Here is a 21023-nt window from a genome sequence, read left to right on the forward strand (position 1 = left end):
CCCCTTGATGCAGGCTGCTAGGTCCAGCTTCTGGTAAGGGGCTTGTCAGAGGCTGGTGGGATATTCTTTGGGATTTAGAGATGTCATGTAGTGAGAGGTTGGAGGTTATGTTTTATAGGATTTGTCAGATATATTGAAACTCCTGATAGTATCTGATAGCCCAGGCAGTAACTGATTAGTGTCTACAGTACAGCTGTATGATCACCAATAAGCCTAACAAGGTTCTGATAATGGAAGCTAGAAGTTCAAAGAACTCATGGGTAAAGCTAGGGTCTGATAGATTGATATTGATCAAAGGCATTCAGTTTCCTTTACACTAATCATGCATAAGGAAAGGGAAGGAGCAGCTTTGAGCTAATTGTTAGACTCAAGTTGCACATGACTATAGACACATGATAAACTGACATCACTTCACACTTTGAGTGGAGCATCAGGGTTCACTTTTGTGACTATTAGTCATTATGCATCAAGGCCTTAGGATTGGCTCAAGGATAAAATAGTATGAAGATAAACTTTAGCTCAAAGCTGGGGTTTACCAGTGAGAGCAAGCTTTCTTATATACTACAGTCTGTGTCTTCTATAAATACTGCTACTTATTATATGTTTGAGTGCTATTGTGCTTGTTGTTCTTGAGCATCATGATATCTTTTATTCATGCAATTGTGCATCATTGGACAACCATATCACAGTGAAAGACAATGACTGACTAGGCTTGTTGTGCTGACTAAGCTAGTCCCATGGTCTTAGGCACCTGTGTAGATGCTCTCACTAAGCACAAGATAGGGGTGAAAAAAGTGAAAAAAGTGAAAAATCATAACACTTGCTGAGTAATGGAGTTAAGCCAATATCTCTACACACTACACCACAAAGCAGGGATGATGAACAAGAAGGCTGACCTCTTCAGTCATAGAGCAGATCATGACCAGAGGAGGCATGACAATGAGAGGGTGACATTATCAATGCTCTCTTTCTCAATGATGACTTCTACAGAGACTTCTGCTGATATAGCATGAGAATGGAGAGAGAAAGAGAGTGAGAGAGGAACTAGAGAGCTGGAAGGGTCAGGCCTTCCTGACCTCATCAACAGCCTACTACTCAAACCACCAGTGGAGGGACTAGAATTCTGAACCAACAGAGAGCTCTCCTGTAATGATCCAAGCTCCTGAACCATCCATTTACAACCCACCCACTGACTTTCCTGAGGACAGTGAGAAGGATAAGAAGGAGGAAGGGACAGATGAGGATGAGAAGGATGTCCCAGCAGAAATTGACCCATAGCTACAGTATGGTGAATCAGACCAAGAAGCACTCAAAGAAGAAATCAACTGCAGCCAGCAGCAGGAATTCAAAAGACTGTACCAAGAGGGGATGAGCTTATTATGAAAGAAAATTAGCTGGCTGATGACTCTGCTAAGCAGGAGGTATTCAAATGCAGACAATGAAGAAAAAGGACATTTATTACAGTATATAGCTACTGACTATGCAATCTATATTTATAACAGGACACATCCCAAGGATCAGTTAAAGAAATTACCATCCTACTAGTATAAGATCTGACCCATGCCTAACACTCCACCAGTGCCACTGAAACATGCCAAGTACACCACTTTATCCACTCAAACTATCAGCAGCAGGCCTTCATAAAGTACTATGGCCAACCAAGAAGCAATGGTATAGGCCATACAATCTAGGTGCTAAGAACCCCTGTGGCCTATTGGATTCTAAAATCCTTTGACCAGCCAATAAAGCTGGTTATTCATCAGAGCAGAACAGGCACCAGCAGACAAGAACACTGAAGGAAATGACTCAGAAGCCACATGGCTCAGATTTACTATATGAAATGAGAGGATAGTGCAGAAGGAAGCCTCATCTGAAGGAAGTCCTGTTGCCAATGACAGATCTACATTCACTTCCAGGCCCTCCAGCAGAATAGAAATGGCCATCATTTGACAAGTACTCTAATCTGATGGATGCCCTTCCCCAGAATGCTGCTATGCTACAGTGCAAACCAGATATTGTCTGAATCCCCTGACCCTTCAAGGGTGCATCTGATGATATTTATCACTTTCTTATCAACTGTGAATAATACTTTGAGGTCTATATGGCCTACCTAGATGCCAACATGAACAAGGTCACCTTTGCCACATCATACTTTAAAAGCAAGGCAAAGCATTGGTGGATCCTTATTGCTCCAACCCTCCACTCCACCACCTGCCAACACTACTAGTATTCATCTTGGGCCATCTTTAAACAAATGGTCCAAGACAAGTTTATTAACTCTACAGTTCAAGAAGTGCACAAGAACAAAATGAAGAAACTTTGCATGGGTGATAAGATCACCAGTGAATACTTTGACAAACTAGAATGACTAGGAACACTGGCTGGAGTATGAGAGAGCATTGATGATGATGGATGAATGGTTGAGTACCTCAAAATTGTGATGCCCCTATCTTACATCAGCATGATCTCCAATATCAGTGCTAATATCCTGAAAGGATATGACATATGGAAGGCCAGGATCACAGAAATGAACAAGAAAAGACTGCAGCAGAAGGCAGCCAGTGCTGGGATTATGATTGACCAGAAGAAAACAACTCTGATGTCCAATGGAAAGTCCACCAGTAGTACTCCAGCAAAATCCAGCACTGCCACCACCTCCTCCTACACCACACAGAAGAAAGAGACTGGAATGACATATACAGAGAGTGAGAAGCTGATGGACATAGATCAGCTCAAGAAGGAGAGCAAGTGTTTCAACTGTGGGCAGAAGGGGCATATGTCTAGAGACTGTCTGAGGAAGAAGCAAACCCAAGAAGACATACAGGTGCAAATCACAGAACTGCAGAAAGAAGCAGAGGGACTGAAGGACTTAGGCACAGATACCAAGATGAAAGAGGTAAAAGACAGAGCCAATGAGTGAGTGATTCCACTTGGTCAGCCAAAGAACTTAATGGTGTGTCAATAGTAGCCATGGGTCAGACTCATATGCCTTATGTAGATACTGCTATTTACACACATTTGAATATACCCTGAGTTTCCCTGACTACTCCCACACTCAAAGAATCACAAAAACCCAAGACTCAACTGCCTATAGGCTGAACAGAAGGAGAGACCCCCACTGGCTGGCTGAAACCATTTGAAACTGAATGGACCTGGTGGGCCATCAGCAAAGCCCAGACCAGAGAGGAGGCTGAAGCAACTTTACAAACCTGGATCCATTGAACCCAGGTCAGTGAGGTGGATGATGAATTGATAAAAGAAATACAGAATGCAGGGCAGGAGAAAGCTCTGGAATGGCTAGATGAACTGTGAGGGCTAAAGAAGTTTATCCAATGACAAAAGGCTTATGGTCAGGACCTGACAACCAAGGTGCAGATACACACTTGCACCAATCAAGCCATGTTTACAGTCACCATGCTGATTGACAGTGGATGCACCAGGAGTTCAATCAACTGAGTCTTTGTTATCAAACACAGGCTCCCAACAAAAGGCACCATCACTCTCATCCCCATCTATTATGCCAACAGAACAAAGAACAAGCCAGATTGATCACTGAATTCATAGAACTTCATCTAACATTCAGAGACCATTCAGAAAGGATCAACTTGGTGGTCACTGACCTAGAAACAAAGGAGCTATTCCTTGGCCATGACTGGTTGATATATCACAACCCACTCATCAACTGGAAAACCAGATGAATCACCTTTATCTAGTGCCAATGCAGAAAAACTCTTTTCACTCTGCTGGACATGGACTCAGAGGACCAATGGGATGAAGAGATGGAGGATGGTGAAACCATCCTTGCCATTGATGCTGATAAAGCCCTGCATGCCAGAGTGATCCATCATGCTAATAAATTGGCAGCCAGAGCAAATGAAGGGAAGAAGGAGAAGATGTTCAAGGAAATGGTCTCTGAGTAGGCATGTGACTATCAAGACCATGCCATTGAATTGACACTGAATGCAAACATGAACCTGGACTGCCAGGTTTACCCTCTCAGACATCAGAAACAACAAGAACTGGACAAATTTCTGGATGAGAATCTCAGCAGCAGGCAGATTTGGCCATCCAAGTCTCTGATAGCCTCTCCTTTCTTCTTCATCAAAGAGAAGGATGGTAAACTCCAGCCAGTATAGGACTATTGCCAACTAAATGAGATGACTATCACAAATCAATACCCTCTATCACTAATCTTGGAGCTGATGGACAAACTTCAGAGCATTCAATACTACACAAAACTTGATGTCTGATGGGGGTATAACAACATGCAGATTAAAGAGGGAGACAAGTGGAAAGCAGTGTTCTCTACCAACTGAGGACTTTTCAAGCCAACTGTCATATTCCTCAGCCTTACCAACTTCCCAGCAACCTTTCAATGGATGATGAATGATATCTTCAAGGACTTAATCACCACTGGAAAGGTAATAATTTACCTGGATGATATACTAATTATGTCCAAGGATCAAAATGAACATTGACAGTTGGTAAGACAGGTGCTCAAGCTAATGAGAAAACACAAATTGTTTCTCAAGGCTGAGAAGTGCAAGTTTGAAGTGCTGAAAACTGAATACCTCAGAGTCATTATCAGCAAAGAAAGTATATGGATGGATCCAGTTAAAATAGCCAAAGTGATGGAATGGCCAGAACTGACCAAGAAAAAGAAGTTTCAATCATTCCTTGGATTTTCTAATTTCTATTGACAGTTCATCCATGACTATGGCAGGATTGTCCAACCTATGACACAGCTTACTGGGAACACCCCATGAGCATGGAGACCCTCCCAATAAATGGCCTTTGATGATCTGAAAAGGAGATTGACCAAGAATGTTGTCCTGGCCATACCTTTCCAGGAAGAAAGATTTAAAGTAGAGGCCAACTTGAGCAAGGGGGCCACCAGTGCTGTACTTTCACAGAAGCAGAAGAGAAGGTGGCAACCAGTAGCATTTCTCTCCAAGGCACTCTCAGTCATGGAGAGAAACTATAAGACCTATGACAAGAAGCTACTGGCCATCATGTTGGCATTGGCAGAATAGTGACATTATCTGATTGGGGTGACACAGACATTCAAAGTCTGAACCAATCATCAGAACCTATGCTATTCCTGTCTCTCTCTAAAACTGAATCAACAACAAGCCCAATGGGTAATGGAACTCACTAAGTATGACTACACTCTGCACCACAAAGCAGAGGTGACAAACAAGAAGGCAAACCTACTGAGCCAACATGCTGATCATAACCAGAGAGGGGAGGACAACAAAGAGGTGGTATTATTAAAACCAGAACATTTCTATGCCATGATAATACCAACTGAGGAGGAGATTCATACTAAGATATGCAGTGTGACATGACAACCCAGGTTGTGGGACTAAGATATTGCAATGTCACTAAACTATGAAAGAGGCATCATGAAAAAGGAGGACCTACTCTACTATGATAGGCACATTTATATTCCCTGACCACCCATGCTTCATGGAGAAATCATTGCCCTGTCACATGACCATGCCATAGTGGGGCACTCAGGAATCTCCAAAACAAAGGAGTTAGTATTGCAAGAGTAATAGTGGCCAAAACTGGAGTAAGATGTTGGGAAGTATGTAAAGAGATGTGAGACTTGCCAGAGGACCAAATCATCAATGTGAGCCTGTTCAGCACTGCTACACCCAAATGAAATCCTGATGACCCTCTAGATCCATATTTCCATCAACATAATCACTGGTCTTCCTGACTGCAATGGCTATGATGTAATCATCATCATAGTTGATCAGTTCTCAAAGGCTATTATTCCAGTGGCCTGCTCCACTGAGCTATTCTTAGAAGGGTGGGCCAAAATCCTCAGGGATGAGGTCTACTCTAAATATGGAATGCCACAAGTGGTCATTTTAGACTGAGGACCACAATTCATGTCCAAATTCTTGGACAACTTATACTAACTTCTTGGGATTTGAAGTAATGCCTCCACTGCATACCACCCACAGATGGATGGACAAATAGAGCATATCAACCAAGAACTAGAAAAGTACCTGCAGATGTTTATTAACCATAGACAGGACAACTGACAGAATGGCTGGCACTTATCAGTTTCCAACACAACAATCATGTCCACTCTGCCACAGGGAAAACTCTTTTTTTCATCAATCATGGATGACACCCTAAGATTGCCATCACTACCCATTTCCACACCACCACTCTCACTTCTCTTGATTTTGCCACCAAAATGGCAAAAATTCATGGTGAAACACAAACTGCACTCAAAAAGGCTGCAGCTGCAATGAAGGCACAATATGACAAACACTGATGGGGAGCATATAACTATGCTATTAATGACAAGGTCTGGCTCAACATGATCAATCTTCATCTTTCATGCCCAAAATAGAAGCTGGCTGATAAGTGGACTGGCTCATTCCTCATCATATCAAAGATCAGTGCTTCAGCATATAAGCTTTGACTTTCTATCTCATAGCATATCCATGACACCTTCAATGAATCCCTGTTAACCTCATATATCATTTCCACTTTCCTGAACCAAGAATGACTCCTACCACTGCCTCCTAACCTTATTGACAATGAGGAACATTATGAGATTGACCAAATCCTCAATCACAAGATGCAATGAGTCAAAGTGAGAGGAGAGGGAATGATGACAACCACAGATTACCTCATCAGTTGGAAGAGGTATGGACTGGAATCTAACCAGTAGGTCAATGAGAAGCAAATGAATGCAGACATGGCTATATACAAATATAAATTATCTCTAAATTAAGCCATCAGAATGATGGTCTTAAGGAGGGGGTAATGTTATGATTTTCTATCTTTTCTTTTCTTTTACCTTTATTCACACTTAGTCAGGGCATCTAGACCAGTGCTTAAGACCATGGGACAGTCTTAGTCAACACAAGACTATTGTCTTGTGACATGTAGTGACACCCTGACAACAAGACAACTAGACTTTTGTAGGTAACCACCACACTCCAGGATGATGAGTATTATAGCCTAACAGATTGATGAGAGAAATGTGTGGAAGGAGGGTGCCTTGCACCAAGAGGATGTTGACAGCATCATGAAAGGAGTGTACAAGGTTTATAACCTTCGGTTCTCATGAGAGGGTAGCTTTGACTGGATCGGTGACCAGACGTCGACAGTTATTCCTTTGTAAAAGAAAAATGAAACATGTCAAATTCCCCGATTGTTAACAACATTCTGTCAGTGGATGAAACCAAGAGTTCGTGCTCATACTTGAAGCATGTTGCTATGAAGACAAGTCTGGACCGATGAGGACTGATACTTCAGCTGACGGGCTTCCTCAATCCTAAACAGCAAGGGGCAAGGGCCACGATCATTCCACCATGACATTGACGGAATGCTACTGCTAACCCCGCTTCAAAGCCGCCAGACGATGATTTGTATCGACACTCAATTCTTCGTATTTCCTGAGCCTCCCAATAGCTACGTCTTTCAGCTTCCCATACGTGCTGCACGTCCCGACCGTTGCCATCAGTGCCCTTTCTAGCTCGTGCGCAGTATACTCCCTCTCCCAAATGAACTCGACTGCCTCAAGGTCAGGGAGGAACATGGGATTAGCCCCAATATGGGCGGCCAACACCTGAGAGACAAGACAATACGGGATGAAGCTGCCTGTCACCGGGTCCCAGAGCTCGAGGCACGTTAACCTGGGGACGGCAGAAAGAATGTCGATGAGACTCAACCGCCGAATCTGAACTTTTTCCGACGTGAATGAAGGAAGAGACTGCAAGCATGCGATGAGGAAATCTCTCACTGACTCTGCGGTGAAGGGGTACTGGATCACGTCGTTGACGTATTTCAAGGTTAAAAAAAACACAGATGTAGTAAAGAGAGATTGAAAAAGTGGTTCTTGACCTTGCTCTGGCTGGAATAGTCGACGCAGAGTGTCAATGAAGTCAGGAAAGACAGAGAAAGCGTTGGTGGAACGTCACAGTCGCGGGGATCGGCAGATGCAATTTAGAGTATAAGGTCGCAAATGTACGGGAAACGCAGAAGGGCGCGTCGTATCGTGAGAATACTACCATTCATAATCTGTCCGTGACTGAGGCGACCAGAGATGGCTAATTAGCAGATTCTGTTGAAAGGGAAATTGGTGAGCGATAAGTTTGCAAGGCTGTGACAACAGCGACCACCGTGAAGATGGATGTTGCGGAAATTGGAAGTGAATGCAAAGGGCAAAGGTGGGTGACTGGTAGAGCATTGTATATCCTGGGAGGACTATGGTATCCACCGTCTTCAAACACTCGGCTCCTATATCCAACACACGGTACAAACTTCGGTCTAGCTCCCCCCCAAACAATCGAGCTTAAAACACTGATATCCTTCCATCCGACAGCCTGGCAAAGCAGATGAATCTGCCTATCACTGACTGGGAAGAATCAATCGGGAGGAGGAGGAGGAGGAGGAGGACCTTTCGATGGGGGAGGCTTTGTGCTCTTGCATACGAAAATGCTGATTAACTGCCACCGCGAACGATGTACATAGATGTTCATGGTCTCTTCATGAATCATCTCATGATGAGCACGGTCGGAAGGTCCAGGTTCGCCGTCCCTTGGCACTTTGGTTGAGTGAAGGAGTGCAATATTAGTCCAAAGGCGACAGGAGCACAGCGACAGCGCATGCCAGTGTGAGCAAACGAGTGACAATTGCAGAGCGATGTACGGATATCTGGGATATGAATTTTGGGGGTGTTTCGGCATACAAGTGGAGAAAGATTTCCAAAAGAATGTCATCGTTCAATCGCGGAAATAAAGTCCTCCTTGGACATTGAACAAAGGCTAAACCTTCCCAGCAAAAGAAATGTCAACATGTAATACAAGGTGGAAGAAAAAAATACTCACATTATATCTGAATCCTTCGAAAAAGAGGAGGCCCAGATAGTATTGGATAAAGGAAATGCTGACTCAGAGAGCTGAGGTTACCCGGACCACTTTGACCTTAATCATGTGATGTGACTGTCATAATTGCAGCGGGCCGCACTCCGCGTTTCTTGCTCCTTCCAGTCTGCCAACCATGCAGTACTTGCAAGGAAGGAAACAAATATGGTCTGGCCGCTTGCCCGAAACCTAGCTATGATCTTCCAATTCTCTTCGTGGCACTGAATCGATGTACCGCACACACCCTTGAACAGCCTAACTGCGGTAAGCCAAGTGCAATGCGGCAAAGGCATTACTGATGTTTGATATACATTTCATCTCATCTTCATACTCACCCTGCCTCAGTGTCATAATTCATTGGAACTACAGCAGTCAGTCTCTGCGAGGAATAGTCAAACACTCGAAGCAAATCCAGACGCAAATTTTCTGCATGATGCATTGATACTAAATCTGAAAAGTGCTTATTGATCAGACTTCCATTCCTCTACGACTTTCATACAGCCTTTCTCCTTCGACTCGTCTGTGGCATATGTCCTGGAACGAGAAGCTGGTTCGCCTTCGCCCACCGGATCTTTGAAATACGTGCTCCATCTTCAATTAGATCGGTGGCGCCCGCTAGTGCCAAAATCATTCACCATGCCATCTTCGAGCTGATTGTTGCCCAGCAGCCAAAATATTCATGTCCAGCGGAAATACGCTTCTATCCTTCGGCCAAACATCCTTTCGCTTAAATACCGTCTTTCTCTTCGACTGGCCTCCATTCTATCTACCGTTCATGGACCGACCTCTTGTCTTCGACCTGCGCTCCTCGAGCGCTAGGCAGTCCAAGTCCCTTCACTTCCCACGCATCCGTTCCCCCATCCCACGCCCGGAAAAGCCGCGTTCCTTTCTTTTTGCTCTCAATCGCATTCGTCGGAGGATCCTCAGTAGCCTCCTTTCCCATCGTAGTCCAACCCGGATTCCCATACCGGCACCCATCGTTGAACAAAAGGTGCAATCTGAAGTGATGGTCCTCTCAGCGAGACCTGTGAATGTCCAGGTCAAGTTGGTGCCGAGAAAGGTGCACTACGAGACAGTCCGTCGACGACAGCATCGAGAAGAGCCTGCTCTTCACATCTTTCAGCCTTTCCCTGCTCCTTCTCGGCATCCCAAACGTCCTTCCACAGCACCACAGCTCCAGAATTCTAGTTCCGGCAAGCACGCCGATGGGTTCATTAGAAGGAAGGAGAGGAAGAACGTGTGGAGTGGGGAATGGAATAGAACGGATATAAGGGATGTCATCAATGATCTGAGAAGTCTGAGATAATTTCTGCTTTCCGTTGTGCTCATGGTGTTCGCACGATTTTTTAGTTGATCATTGTTCATCCCTTCACGTCGTTTTTGTTGCACTTTCAATCACTGTCTTTCGATTCCCATCTTCCTCCTTGCTTCACTACTACTGTTGTTACAGAAGTGTATTGGTGCACCGTACTGTAGTATATTATTTATTCGACTTGTACGCTGTCGCCTCCATAATAGGACGTCCGTAGTCCCCCATTCGTCATTTCACAGATTTGCAGATCGAGCGACTCAGACGCGAGTCCGATGGCATCCTTTGATAACGAAATGACGGCATATCACGCTAAAAACATCGAGCCATCATTTCAGTTATCAAGGCATGATATGGCGACTATTTATCCTCTGTATTGTTCTATCTCGAAATTGGCTTTCTTCGAAGTTTCCACATGCTCTTCGCTTGATAATGAAAGAAGACCGGCAGTTTTATGGAATGCATACGGGACGGGAAGAAATACGGTGCCCACGTACATGAATAAATACAGGAATACCACAGAATACAACACTGTGAGCGGGAGGTAGCCAGAACGATAAACATTTGGATCGCACACCAGAACCATCCGAAGTACGAAACAGAACCCTGAAAGATGACACGGACTGGCCCACCCAACCACTCAGGCATTCACAGAGAATGAACGATAACCCTTGCGGCCGCCACGACTCATGGCGTCGGTCACCGCCATAAACGTCACGGAGAGACTAAAACAACCATGAGTGTTTGTGACGTTCGAAGAGACTACCGTTGGGACCCTGGGATGGTGAGCAGTGAGCGAGAGCAGGGTACACGATAGAGATAAAGCCTACACCAGCCTTCCCTTTTATATCTCATTTGAAGCCCATCACGCAACGGTACGTGATAATGTCGCCCGGTGTGAATTTCTCGTGCCGAGATCACTTAGTTCGGCTAAACTTCTCATCGGGACCGTCGAAACGGCGGATACCTGCGAGATAAGTAGGGGATACGTGATTGAATGGACTGTAAGGGATTCAGTTACGTGCACCAGGGTCGAGGCTCGCTGTATATTCCCTAGATGGGGTCATATCCATGCTATGCACGAAAAGGATCATTTCTGGGTTAGGGAAATGTCGTGCAGGAGCAAGTTCGGAGTGGGGCCTTTCGAGGAATCTGTCTTTCAATTGAAAGGCGGCGTCAGTACCGCCGCTTTAACGGCCGTGGCGCACAGATAAGACAAGAAAAATGTTCGCGTAGCCGTGTGCTAGGTAGAGATCGAAAGGAAACGCGTCAATATAGTAGAAGGGCGAAAGAAAGGACTATTACAATGTAAAGCTTGTGGAGTGTGACCCTTGTGGGAAGCGGCCCCAGATCGTGACTGAGGGTCACTGCCAATAGGATCAGATTGATTTGTTGGCGTCAATTGAATGTGTGTTATTATAGATCCGGCTTTCTTGGTAAGCAGCTGTTTCATACCAAGCAGAAATTGACCAAGATGCATGCCAGATAATGGATAAAGTTTTATTTAGGAATCTTGAACGTGGCAAAATCGGCGTCTGTATCATCAGAAGAAATTTCGATAAATTTTGCTGCGGTCAAACATTATTATTTCTATGCTTGAATTTCCGAAACGCGAATTTGTCGTCTGCCGGACAAGTCAGTTGAATTTCCGCTTTGGACCAAGTATGGTCTCTCGGCATCTTATCAAAGTCCATGAGTGAAGAAATCCCGACGCCAAGACCGGTGATACCACTGTTGCTTATTCTTGACTTCTTTTGCTCGAGAATCCCTATAATCACAAAATACTTTTTGTACACGGACGCAACAAATTTCTTCAAGTTTTCAATTAAGAATCGTGGATTTCCCCCCAGGATGCCATGAACGAAACTGGTGATCGGGCTACACTGGTTCACAGTATATAAGGCAGCATTCTCAGGCGACGGAGAATCTCCCAATCGACGTCGACGTCTCCAATTCCACTTGTCGAGCTGAATAATGGCACGAAGATACCGATCGTAGGTATGTGGTACGTCTGTGTGCGATATCCTTGCGCGATGTAACATTCATGTGTCTAGGTGCTGGTAGCGCTTCTAGTAGCCTGTCCACAGCCGAGGCGTGTAATGCCGCTAAGAAATGGATCTTGACGATGATTCAGGTGAGTTTCTCTTATTAATAGATCCACTGAGCGTCATCAAAAGTGGGATATAAGCATATTGAGACAGCCCTAATCTATGGTCTGGAATACGGTTTCATCCCCTATTTTCTTACAGAATTTGAATCAAGACCACAGGTACAGAGAAGGTCATCCGGCGAGGCGATTAGAGAGTCTGGTATTTCCCGACAGGAGTTTTCATCACAACCGAACTGCCATACGCCGTCTCCCCATTGTCTTTTTCAGGTCCACTGACTCGCATGGCACATTGCGGGGTGTGATGGTCATACTGAAGAACGAAAACGAACAATGGCAGAAGGAAAACATCACCGTCAGTGGTTGCGGTTTTCTTTTTGCAGAATTGCTTTTTTCTCTTTTAGCTCCGTACTATGGACAATGGAGATCCAAGAAGATAAATAGATTGGATCGAGGTGAGAGGTTTTGTAACAATATTGACAAGAATGGCAAAGTCTGGGGATGGTCGAAATTACGCTTCGGATGGGAGTTGCTTAATATTTCTCCGAAGAAAGACATTACAAAGGATGTATTCCTTTTGTGTGTTTATTATTACCGGGTAGAATAAACGAAGGAGGTAAGTGAGCTCAAGCGTCTGAATGGTAGGAACAGACTGTTTCTATCATTCCGGACGTCCTTATAACCAAACTACCGTACGTTGTAGTGTTCATTTTGAAGGCCAGTATAGCTTTGGACTTCATTCTTGGCCTCAACGTGTCACCGGATAGTTCTCCAAATACCGGAATGAAGTATTATATGGATGGTATACTAGTTTTTCTTCCTAAGAAAGAGAATTAATATCGCTTCTCAATCGATCGACGACAAGCTATAGCCATCCTTTAGTACCTGAGTGGGTCAGCATCAAACACGTCTCATTCTCGCCTGATCCAGTGTCTTCAAAGAACCTGATTGGATGTACATCAAGCTGCGTAGGGTTCCGCTACCACAGTCGATTCGCTGACTCGGACGCATCCTGCGCAGAAATCAAACCGAAATATTGAAATATATGTCAGCAAAGGAAGGGAAATATTTGTGTTTTCCTGTACGTGTTGGGTGACATCTTTGGCTTTATACGGCCTCCAGAGCAATTTTGGAAGAGGCGGAGGACTATATTTATGTGGGTCCTCGCTTCGGTCCGGCGTGTTCACGTGCCTTGATCGGAACTCGGGGAACTTTTTTTCCGTTAGGTATTTTCATAACGCGGGGATAGCGTGCTTGTTACTAATTGCAAGTTCTTGCTCACTAAGCACTTCTTTACCACCCATCCATGCCCGCCATCCAAGGAAAATCTGCAGCGAAAGTCCTTGTGTCTGGAGCGAACGGATACATCGCGATCTGGGTTGTTCGGACTCTCCTGGAGCGAGGATACTCTGTGAGAGGCACCGTTCGTTCGGCGGAGAAGGGGAGACATCTACTCGACATATTCAAGGGATACGGGGATAAGATTGAGGTTGTCGTCGTGGAGGATATCACCACAGTGCGTGGTAGTGCGATATGTGTTAGGCGGGCTGCTTACCGGGGTGGATTCGTAGGAAGGCGCGTTCGATGAGGCTGTCAAGGGCGTCGACGCGATTGCTCACACGGCGTCTCCCTTCCACTTGAAGGCTGTTGATCCTCAAGGTATGATGTACTAGCTTTCTACGCGACATATTACCTACAGTGTCTGGATAGAACTTATCGGACCAGCAGTGAAAGGCACTGTAGGAATGCTGGCTAGTGCGCTCAAGAATGGGTTGGTCTTTCTTTGCATCCACGCGACGATTAGCCTTTAATAAAGAAAATATGTGTAGCTCCTCTGTTCAACGTATCGTTGTAACTTCATCATGCGCAGCTATTCTTCACGTATCGCCTGAGCCCAAGGTTTTCTCCGAAGTCGACTGGAACGAGCAATCTATCAAGGAAGTCGGGGAGCAAGGCAAGGATGCCTCTGGAATAGCGAAATATCGTGCTTCGAAGACTTTGGCCGAGAGAGGTAAGCTTAGTTTTCGTGCTGTTCGTTCATCTGATTCCTTAAAATTGTCCTTAGCGGCCTGGGACTTCTACAAGAAGCACAAACATGAGATCCAGTGGGATCTTGCCGTTATTAACCCTCCATTTGTACACCCCTCATCTCGTTTTGTATTATCTCATTTGCTCAAATACCTTGGTCCTTCAGGTCTTTGGCGTAAGTGCCCCGCGGACTCAAGACAAACATCCCTGACCCTTTTGTAGCCTTTCATCCACGACTCCCCGAGCATAGACTCCCTCAACGAATCAGCTCGAGTATGGTACAGCACCGTCGCCAAGGCCGATGCAGGTGGCAGGTCTCCCGAGTTCCTCGCTACCCAAGGATCCTGCTGGATAGACGTGCGCGATCTCGCGGAGGGCCACACGCGCGCCATGGAGACCCCTGCTGCAGGAGATGAGCGGATCATTATATCTGTGGGACCGTTCGTATGGCAGGATTGGAGTTTGTTTCTTTTTTCTCTTTTTTGTCTTGTGTTATCTGATGCGTGGTGCAGTTGATACAGCGAACGCGCTCTCGCCGAGCCCCATACCATCGCACACGCTTCCGAAAGGTGTTCCGGATGGCGGGAAGGGGGCCAAGCATGCTGTGTATTATGATACTGCGAAGGAGAAGAAGATTTTTGGACTGAAACTTAGGACGATGGAAGAGACCGCAAGGGACACTTTGGCGGATTTTGAGAGGAGAGGATGGTAAGATAGTGAAAGCGAGAAGAAAATATGGCTGAGAAACAGCTGTATGTTTCCCCATGTAGTTGGTTGACTTTGAATGTCGTATATCAGACGAACATATAGCAGTTCCGAGTACCTCTTAGCCACTGCGGCGGGAGAAAGTATGATTTGTTGTGGGCCCGAGTTGTAGCAGGGACGACTGCCCCACTTTTCTATCCATTGCGAGAACTTTTTGCCACATTACAGTAAATTGGTTCGAGATCCTGACGTTGCGCATGATCAAGAGGTCCCGTGTCTCGTTAACAACATTCCTGTCTAATGCTGTTTGCCACGGCGGGGCTTCTGGTACTGCACATTGACGGGAAATCCTTTGTGATGTAAACGAGTTTAAAATTCTCCAGCACACGTTCGAGCACGACCGACATGTAGAGCTATACGCGCTGGGGTGCGTTCTGCTATAAGTCATTTGTTAGCTTCATGGTGGTGTCACTGTTCACAACCCCCGATTTCATCCGGGGCGGAATAGGAAAAGGCCTTGGCGAAGAAGAACGAAAGTGAGAGAAAAAGTTAAAAATTTCAGCCACTTAATAACGGGAAATTCCCATGTCGAGATCTCGGAGTGTTTCATCCTGGATGGTTGCTGGAGATCTGACAAATAAGGCTCATGTTTTTTTTTTCTTTCTAGAGTCATGGCTTACCCTCGTTGCTTGAGGGTTGGACGATTGCCAGATGAGACAGGAAATCTCAAGCCAAACATCGATGATCTTGCTAAAGTATTGTCAGGTTGATGGCATAGTGGGCATCTCCTGCCATTGTTAATACTTTATTTGGTTGTTTTTTTTTTCTTTTTTCCTTTTTTTTCTTTTGGCTCCGGTCAGAAGATGTGGCTCCACCGGTTGGTACCACATTATATTTTGTTGAATCAGGGAAACTTTCGCTTTTTTCCCATGCCGCGGGATCTGTGGTGGTGAAGCTCAATTTAAAACAACTGAGCAACTCGCTGTGTCCAAAAATATAAAAAATTTATAAAAGTGGTTCTCTAGTCAAATATGAGGAAACACAAGATGGAGAAACCGAGGAAATAAAGTAAGGTAATCACAATAGAAATAAAGACGACTTTCCGATTTTGCGCTGCTGTAAGGGAATCGAACAGGTCCCAAAAGGCTGGCTGGACAGCACGCCAAATTTCATCTTTGTCCTGCAGCGGCCAGATCCACCAGAAGTACATCATCTCGGTACACAACTGCATCCAATTGCAGATGTATCAACCAGGTTTGCTTCCGGTTAAGACTGATGAACCGATGGTAATGGTGTAAAAACAATCGAGAGAATTACGGTTCGACTCCGTATCATGGCATTCGGCGTGCAGATTGTGGATGGTTTTTGTTCCCTTCTCTGCTTAACTCTTTCACTGTTCAGGCTCAAGCCCAGGTAGTAGGTACATACCCGATTTTATGATGTGTGAAAAATTGGGCGAGTTGATATGCATAACAGCGCAGCAATAATGTCAATGTATCCTCTCAGCCCATGCACTGGACCAATGGTAGGTCATGTCTAACCTAAAATTGGTTCCGTACGGTCCCGGAGAAACTTGCGGTTCGACTCCATGTCCATGCATGGTGAGATTGTTGTGGAATTGAATTTTATCCCCTGTTATCGATAAGAGGCATCTCCGAGGCAGAGGAGCCTGTTTCCTGGGGTCCCATGTGATATTTATTACTAGATGAAATTCGCTCTACACCATGCAACGTACATAGACAGCGAGCGGCTTGCTGTTGCTCTGTACGTTAGGTTGACCTTAGATCCTCTCCCCGTGAATACTCAGTCCGCGAAACACAGAGGCTCACCGTAGGAATATTTATACTCACCCGTTTGAATGTGAGGTCATATTTCCCGGTTCCTATTCAGCCTGGAAATAAAGTTGGATCATCCCGCATTTTAGATGAGACACCGCAAAGAAAAGATCGCCCAGCCATAAACGCGCTGTGGATAAATGTACCCGAGCCAGAGTCCCAGCGTGAAGAATATCAAACAAACTAGTAAAAGGAGAATGATTACATTTTCTCCCTTGGCCCGAGTAATAGCTAAACGACGGAATGTTAGTTGTGTTTTCGGAACTCTGCGTTTCGTTAGCCCTGGTTCTGTCAACATGACTCAGTTCTGTCCTGATTAAGGACTCATACATTGCATCTCACTGCCCAGCCCAGCGCCCTCTGAACGACGTTTTTCCGTTGCTTCGTCTGGCCCTTTTCCCGCGGGAACGGCTTCAGGAGCTTATGCCTGATCACCACACCATCCTCTATCACTAGGAACACAGTTGACTCTACCCTCGAGCACGACGCTGCTGGCTCCACAAGGGTAAACTCGCCGTGATCAAGAGATTAAATCTCAGCTTGAAAGCTTTCGGTGATCCCAGGAAGAGGGATCGTTTCGTGATTCTCCGCAGACGGCGGGTCCGTTTCGATTCTCATACAAGAAAGTATGACTTGTCAGAAACATCGTCCACTAAAGGCCTAATCTTCTCCAGGGGCCTTGTCTGCAGTCGATTAGATGATTTCTGAGGCGGAGGCGGCGGGGTGTTTACAGCGGCTTTCCGTAGTAGGTTATGCGAGGACCGCTGGCTGGGGAGTAGCAAAGGAGATGTTGGAGGGGATGTTTCATGAAAGGGGGCATCAAAGGGGCTTTGTGCTTCATAGGTATTGCAGGTCCCATACATCTTCATGCACAATCCCATGTTTGTCAATCTTAATAATATCATGAATACTTTTGCGACAGTGCTAAGTCTTCATCATAGACCATCCCCATTCTGAGAACTGGAAAGTGCCAGAACAAGGTATTCAGTACATGGTATGTCTGAAGTCTGAAATCAAGATCAAACAATCCACTCCCTATTCCTCATCAAGTGGAACAGTTATTTGCCCACCTATATAAATTCAGGATGTTACAGTAAATGACACATATCGATGATCCTGCTCAGTTAAACTACTCCTTTTGAATCTCAACTATGGCATTCATCTGCCATGGCTGCAAAAAGAAATTTCATACATGTGAAGCCATCATGGTATGTGAGTGTGGTGAATTATGGTGCACCCAGTTATGTGTAGACATCATATGTCACATCCATTATTTTCCTACTAATGAACTACTGAAATTCACAAATCCAGTGCTTCCAACTTGATTTTGATGAGGTCCCAAATCTACCCCATAGGTACATTGACAATTACCCAAGAATCAACTAAGAAAGAATATCTCCCAGCCCAAGTGGTATTTGAGGTCTGATATTCCAACAAAACAGTATATCTGAACCTCATTCCCATTTTCACAAACTCAAAATTGAGGTGCAAGACTCAGCTACTACACCAGTTTCTCTCATGTTCATATTCCCAAAGGGAAACTATGAGGATATAACCAACTGCATACTGGTGCTGGACAACATCTTTGGTTGGCATGAGCTTGCCTGTTGAAGGTTCAGTGGGGCTGATCCACCAATTCAGATTTGGTACTGCAAGAAGAGAATACAGCCAGGTGTCAATGATCTGAATGCAGTGAATGCAACCACTGTCAGCCTCACTGGTTCTCAGGAGTGAGAGAAATTATGGTATGGTTCAGCTGTTGCTCTAATGCTCATGAAGGATGGGCCTCATCTGAGGTATGTAAATATTGAAGAACATCATCTTAATGTTTTCAGAAGATTCTTCACGAGTTGTACTAGTTCCTATACCTTTTCATTCCCAGACATGAGTTTTCTTTTAATGCATTCTGTGTGACATGAATCTGAGGAGGTGCTCATGCTGCATTCATTGTCTGACATGCTGTCGGGATCAATGAACCCATGTCCAAGGAAGGGACCTTGCGAATGCACCTTAGAATAGTGCGATAGATGCTATGACCCAAGAGTTTCCTTTTGACATAATGGCTTGTAACGATGATAACGATGAAGCTTCGACTGTTGCCTGGATTGATATCCATAACAATGTCATCTGTATTCATGTTCATGAACTAGAGGAGTCATCGACCTCCATGTATATGATTAGAAGATGGGCATGTGCAGATTTGTATACCCTTATTTGCATTTTAGGTCATGGTGGAACCATATCGCTAGGTCCAAGAGAGGGAATCGGCAATGGCTCCTCTCGTAGTCCTTGCACCACTCACTTGGCGATTAAAGCGTATTTTGGGAACCGGTGAATATCAGACAAATAATACATTACGGAGACCACAGACGGTGCCGATTTTTCTCTAATTTCGCTAACCGGCTCTAATCCTTATATAGAACAAGTCATGGCCAACAAATGAAATATCGCATGCGAAAATTATGCAAGTCGATTCACGTTTGCAGACATCGTAACTCGAACCAAGGAGAATGCAGCACTGCCCCCTATATCCTCCAGTGCGCACAGTGGGATGGAAGACATCAAGGATGCACTGAAATAAGTCAAAGTTTCCCTATCTGACATTGAACTCATACAGAAACTCCTTCATGAAGAACACACCAGGCTCGATGAAGAATGCTCTGACTGCGTCTCAGCTCTTTCACGTATCCATTTCATTCCAGTAGAAGTTTTGACCGACATCTTGGTTTTGGCAACCGAGGATCCGTACGACACATTTGACTTGAGGAACGGCCCTTGGATGATAGGTCGGGTATGTAGCCAATGGAGGGCAATCACAGATCGCAACGGTCGCTTGTGGGCCAACATAGTGATTCACTTCCACGGGCCACAAGGCGATGAAGGGGGTAGAGTCGCAATGTTCCAGCATGCTCTCTCCAGGACAAAAAACCGACTGTTATCATTCTCCTTCACTCCGTGCGAAGAGCTACACTGCCTTTTGAGATCTCTGGTCGATCAATCCCATCGCTGGGACCGTGTTTACCTACGTCTAGGGATAGGACTATTTTTTGGACCAAGTTCAATCGGCAGAACGTTTCCGAACCTATCGTACTTGAACATCCGAGTGATGGGGGCGGAGGATTGCAAGGTCATATTCGGTGCCTTCGAAAACGCTCCGAAGCTGACAGTGCTACACCTGGAAGTACAGGAAGCCAACACGCCAATCATTCTTCGTCCTTTCCAAACTTGCTTGAATTCAAACAGACTGGCGGCAGGAATCCTCGTAGTCATCTCCTCCCAGAGCGGAGCATCCGCTATTATCTCGAGTTCATTCAGAACAGCCCAAATCTTCGGTCATTCGACATGACGAAATACGCGTCCGAGTCGGTTCGGGAAACACTGCCGGGCGTTTTCAACTCGTCCCTTCGCGAGTTGACCGTGTGCGCACCGGAATTAAATGACAAGTTAACCTTGACCTCCTTGGAGACTTTCAATCTGTACATTGCCGACCGGAGCTTCAGTACATATGTGGACAAGGGGTCCATCGCTCTCCATCGTCCCATCGAGAGATCCTGTGGCTCACTGGCCAGGCCGTCCCTTTGCGATACGGGGCATTACATGATAGGACCCTCGTTCATTATTGACATCCTAGCCTCGACCTCCTGCCTCCGGGAGCTTCATATAGAATGGAGGGAACGGAGTCAGTCAGTAATGGATGAACTGCAATATGTGATCATGGAGATGTCGAATTTGAATGCATCGCGGCGCCCTCTCATTCCACGGCTGGAGCGGTTCACGATCCGTGTAGACACCGCACCAACTGAGGATCCGTTTGTTGATTTTAAGCCCGGATAAAGATCGATAAAGTGTTCGTTGATATGATCTCATCTCGACAAAGCTTAAGCATGAGGATTTCATCACTGGTGATAGGGGCTATGCCTGGGCCTTTTGTCATTGGAAGAGAAGAACATGATTGACTGGGGGAGTTGAAAGATGATGGATTCAATGTTTCTATTGTAGTGCATAGAAATGATAGTACTGTTGACATGCCCTCTCCATGTTCAGGCATGTAAAATTGCAAAAATTGAGAATACATGGACCACATTTCAGTCTAGTAAGCATGTAACTGAGAATAGAATAAGAGCACACAGAAACCTAGCCAT

The 21023-nt window shown here is 45.2% G+C and overlaps 7 protein-coding genes across 7 annotated transcripts; 3 read left to right on the forward strand and 4 right to left on the reverse strand.

Annotated features, from left to right (window-relative positions):
• Positions 1 to 7366: 7366 nt before the first annotated feature.
• BT62DRAFT_1013228 (uncharacterized protein) lies at positions 7367 to 8045 on the reverse strand (the record flags this gene model as incomplete). Its single annotated transcript, XM_043178022.1, has 2 exons — positions 7367 to 7885; positions 7953 to 8045. The coding sequence occupies 2 exons, from the start codon at positions 8043 to 8045 to the stop codon at positions 7367 to 7369; spliced, it is 612 nt and encodes a 203-aa protein (XP_043033474.1).
• Positions 7953 to 8914, reverse strand: BT62DRAFT_1081230 (uncharacterized protein). The gene is made up of 2 exons (XM_043179648.1): positions 8862 to 8914; positions 7953 to 8804 (listed from the first exon to the last, which is right to left on the reverse strand). The coding sequence occupies exon 2, from the start codon at positions 8751 to 8753 to the stop codon at positions 8400 to 8402; it is 354 nt and encodes a 117-aa protein (XP_043033475.1). The 5' UTR covers positions 8754 to 8804; positions 8862 to 8914; the 3' UTR covers positions 7953 to 8399.
• A 472-nt stretch (positions 8915 to 9386) lies between these two features.
• BT62DRAFT_649492 (uncharacterized protein) lies at positions 9387 to 10446 on the forward strand. Its single transcript, XM_043181757.1, has one exon. It carries the CDS (start codon positions 9577 to 9579, stop codon positions 10201 to 10203), a length of 627 nt encoding a protein of 208 aa, XP_043033476.1. The 5' UTR covers positions 9387 to 9576; the 3' UTR covers positions 10204 to 10446.
• Positions 10447 to 10575: 129 nt separating this feature from the next.
• On the reverse strand, positions 10576 to 11173 carry BT62DRAFT_1081233 (uncharacterized protein). The gene is made up of 2 exons (XM_043179649.1): positions 11037 to 11173; positions 10576 to 10982 (listed from the first exon to the last, which is right to left on the reverse strand). Exon 2 carries the CDS (start codon positions 10852 to 10854, stop codon positions 10588 to 10590), a length of 267 nt encoding a protein of 88 aa, XP_043033477.1. The 5' UTR covers positions 10855 to 10982; positions 11037 to 11173; the 3' UTR covers positions 10576 to 10587.
• A 2446-nt stretch (positions 11174 to 13619) lies between these two features.
• On the forward strand, positions 13620 to 15223 carry BT62DRAFT_976423 (NAD(P)-binding protein; the record flags this gene model as incomplete). Its single annotated transcript, XM_043189232.1, has 8 exons — positions 13620 to 13829; positions 13885 to 13972; positions 14024 to 14084; positions 14143 to 14324; positions 14379 to 14449; positions 14508 to 14516; positions 14564 to 14801; positions 14854 to 15223. The coding sequence occupies 8 exons, from the start codon at positions 13620 to 13622 to the stop codon at positions 15051 to 15053; spliced, it is 1059 nt and encodes a 352-aa protein (XP_043033478.1). The 3' UTR covers positions 15054 to 15223.
• Positions 15224 to 17157: 1934 nt separating this feature from the next.
• Positions 17158 to 17744, reverse strand: BT62DRAFT_1013233 (uncharacterized protein; the record flags this gene model as incomplete). The annotated part of the gene is made up of 3 exons (XM_043178023.1): positions 17158 to 17169; positions 17224 to 17391; positions 17502 to 17744. 3 exons carry the CDS (start codon positions 17742 to 17744, stop codon positions 17158 to 17160), a joined length of 423 nt encoding a protein of 140 aa, XP_043033479.1.
• Positions 17745 to 19151: 1407 nt separating this feature from the next.
• BT62DRAFT_1013234 (uncharacterized protein) lies at positions 19152 to 20715 on the forward strand (the record flags this gene model as incomplete). Its single annotated transcript, XM_043178024.1, has 3 exons — positions 19152 to 19253; positions 19499 to 19672; positions 19801 to 20715. 3 exons carry the CDS (start codon positions 19152 to 19154, stop codon positions 20713 to 20715), a joined length of 1191 nt encoding a protein of 396 aa, XP_043033480.1.
• Positions 20716 to 21023: the final 308 nt, after the last annotated feature.

Source organism: Guyanagaster necrorhizus, assembly GCF_019112545.1.
Source record: "Guyanagaster necrorhizus MCA 3950 unplaced genomic scaffold BT62scaffold_57, whole genome shotgun sequence".
NCBI lineage: Eukaryota > Fungi > Basidiomycota > Agaricomycetes > Agaricales > Physalacriaceae > Guyanagaster > Guyanagaster necrorhizus.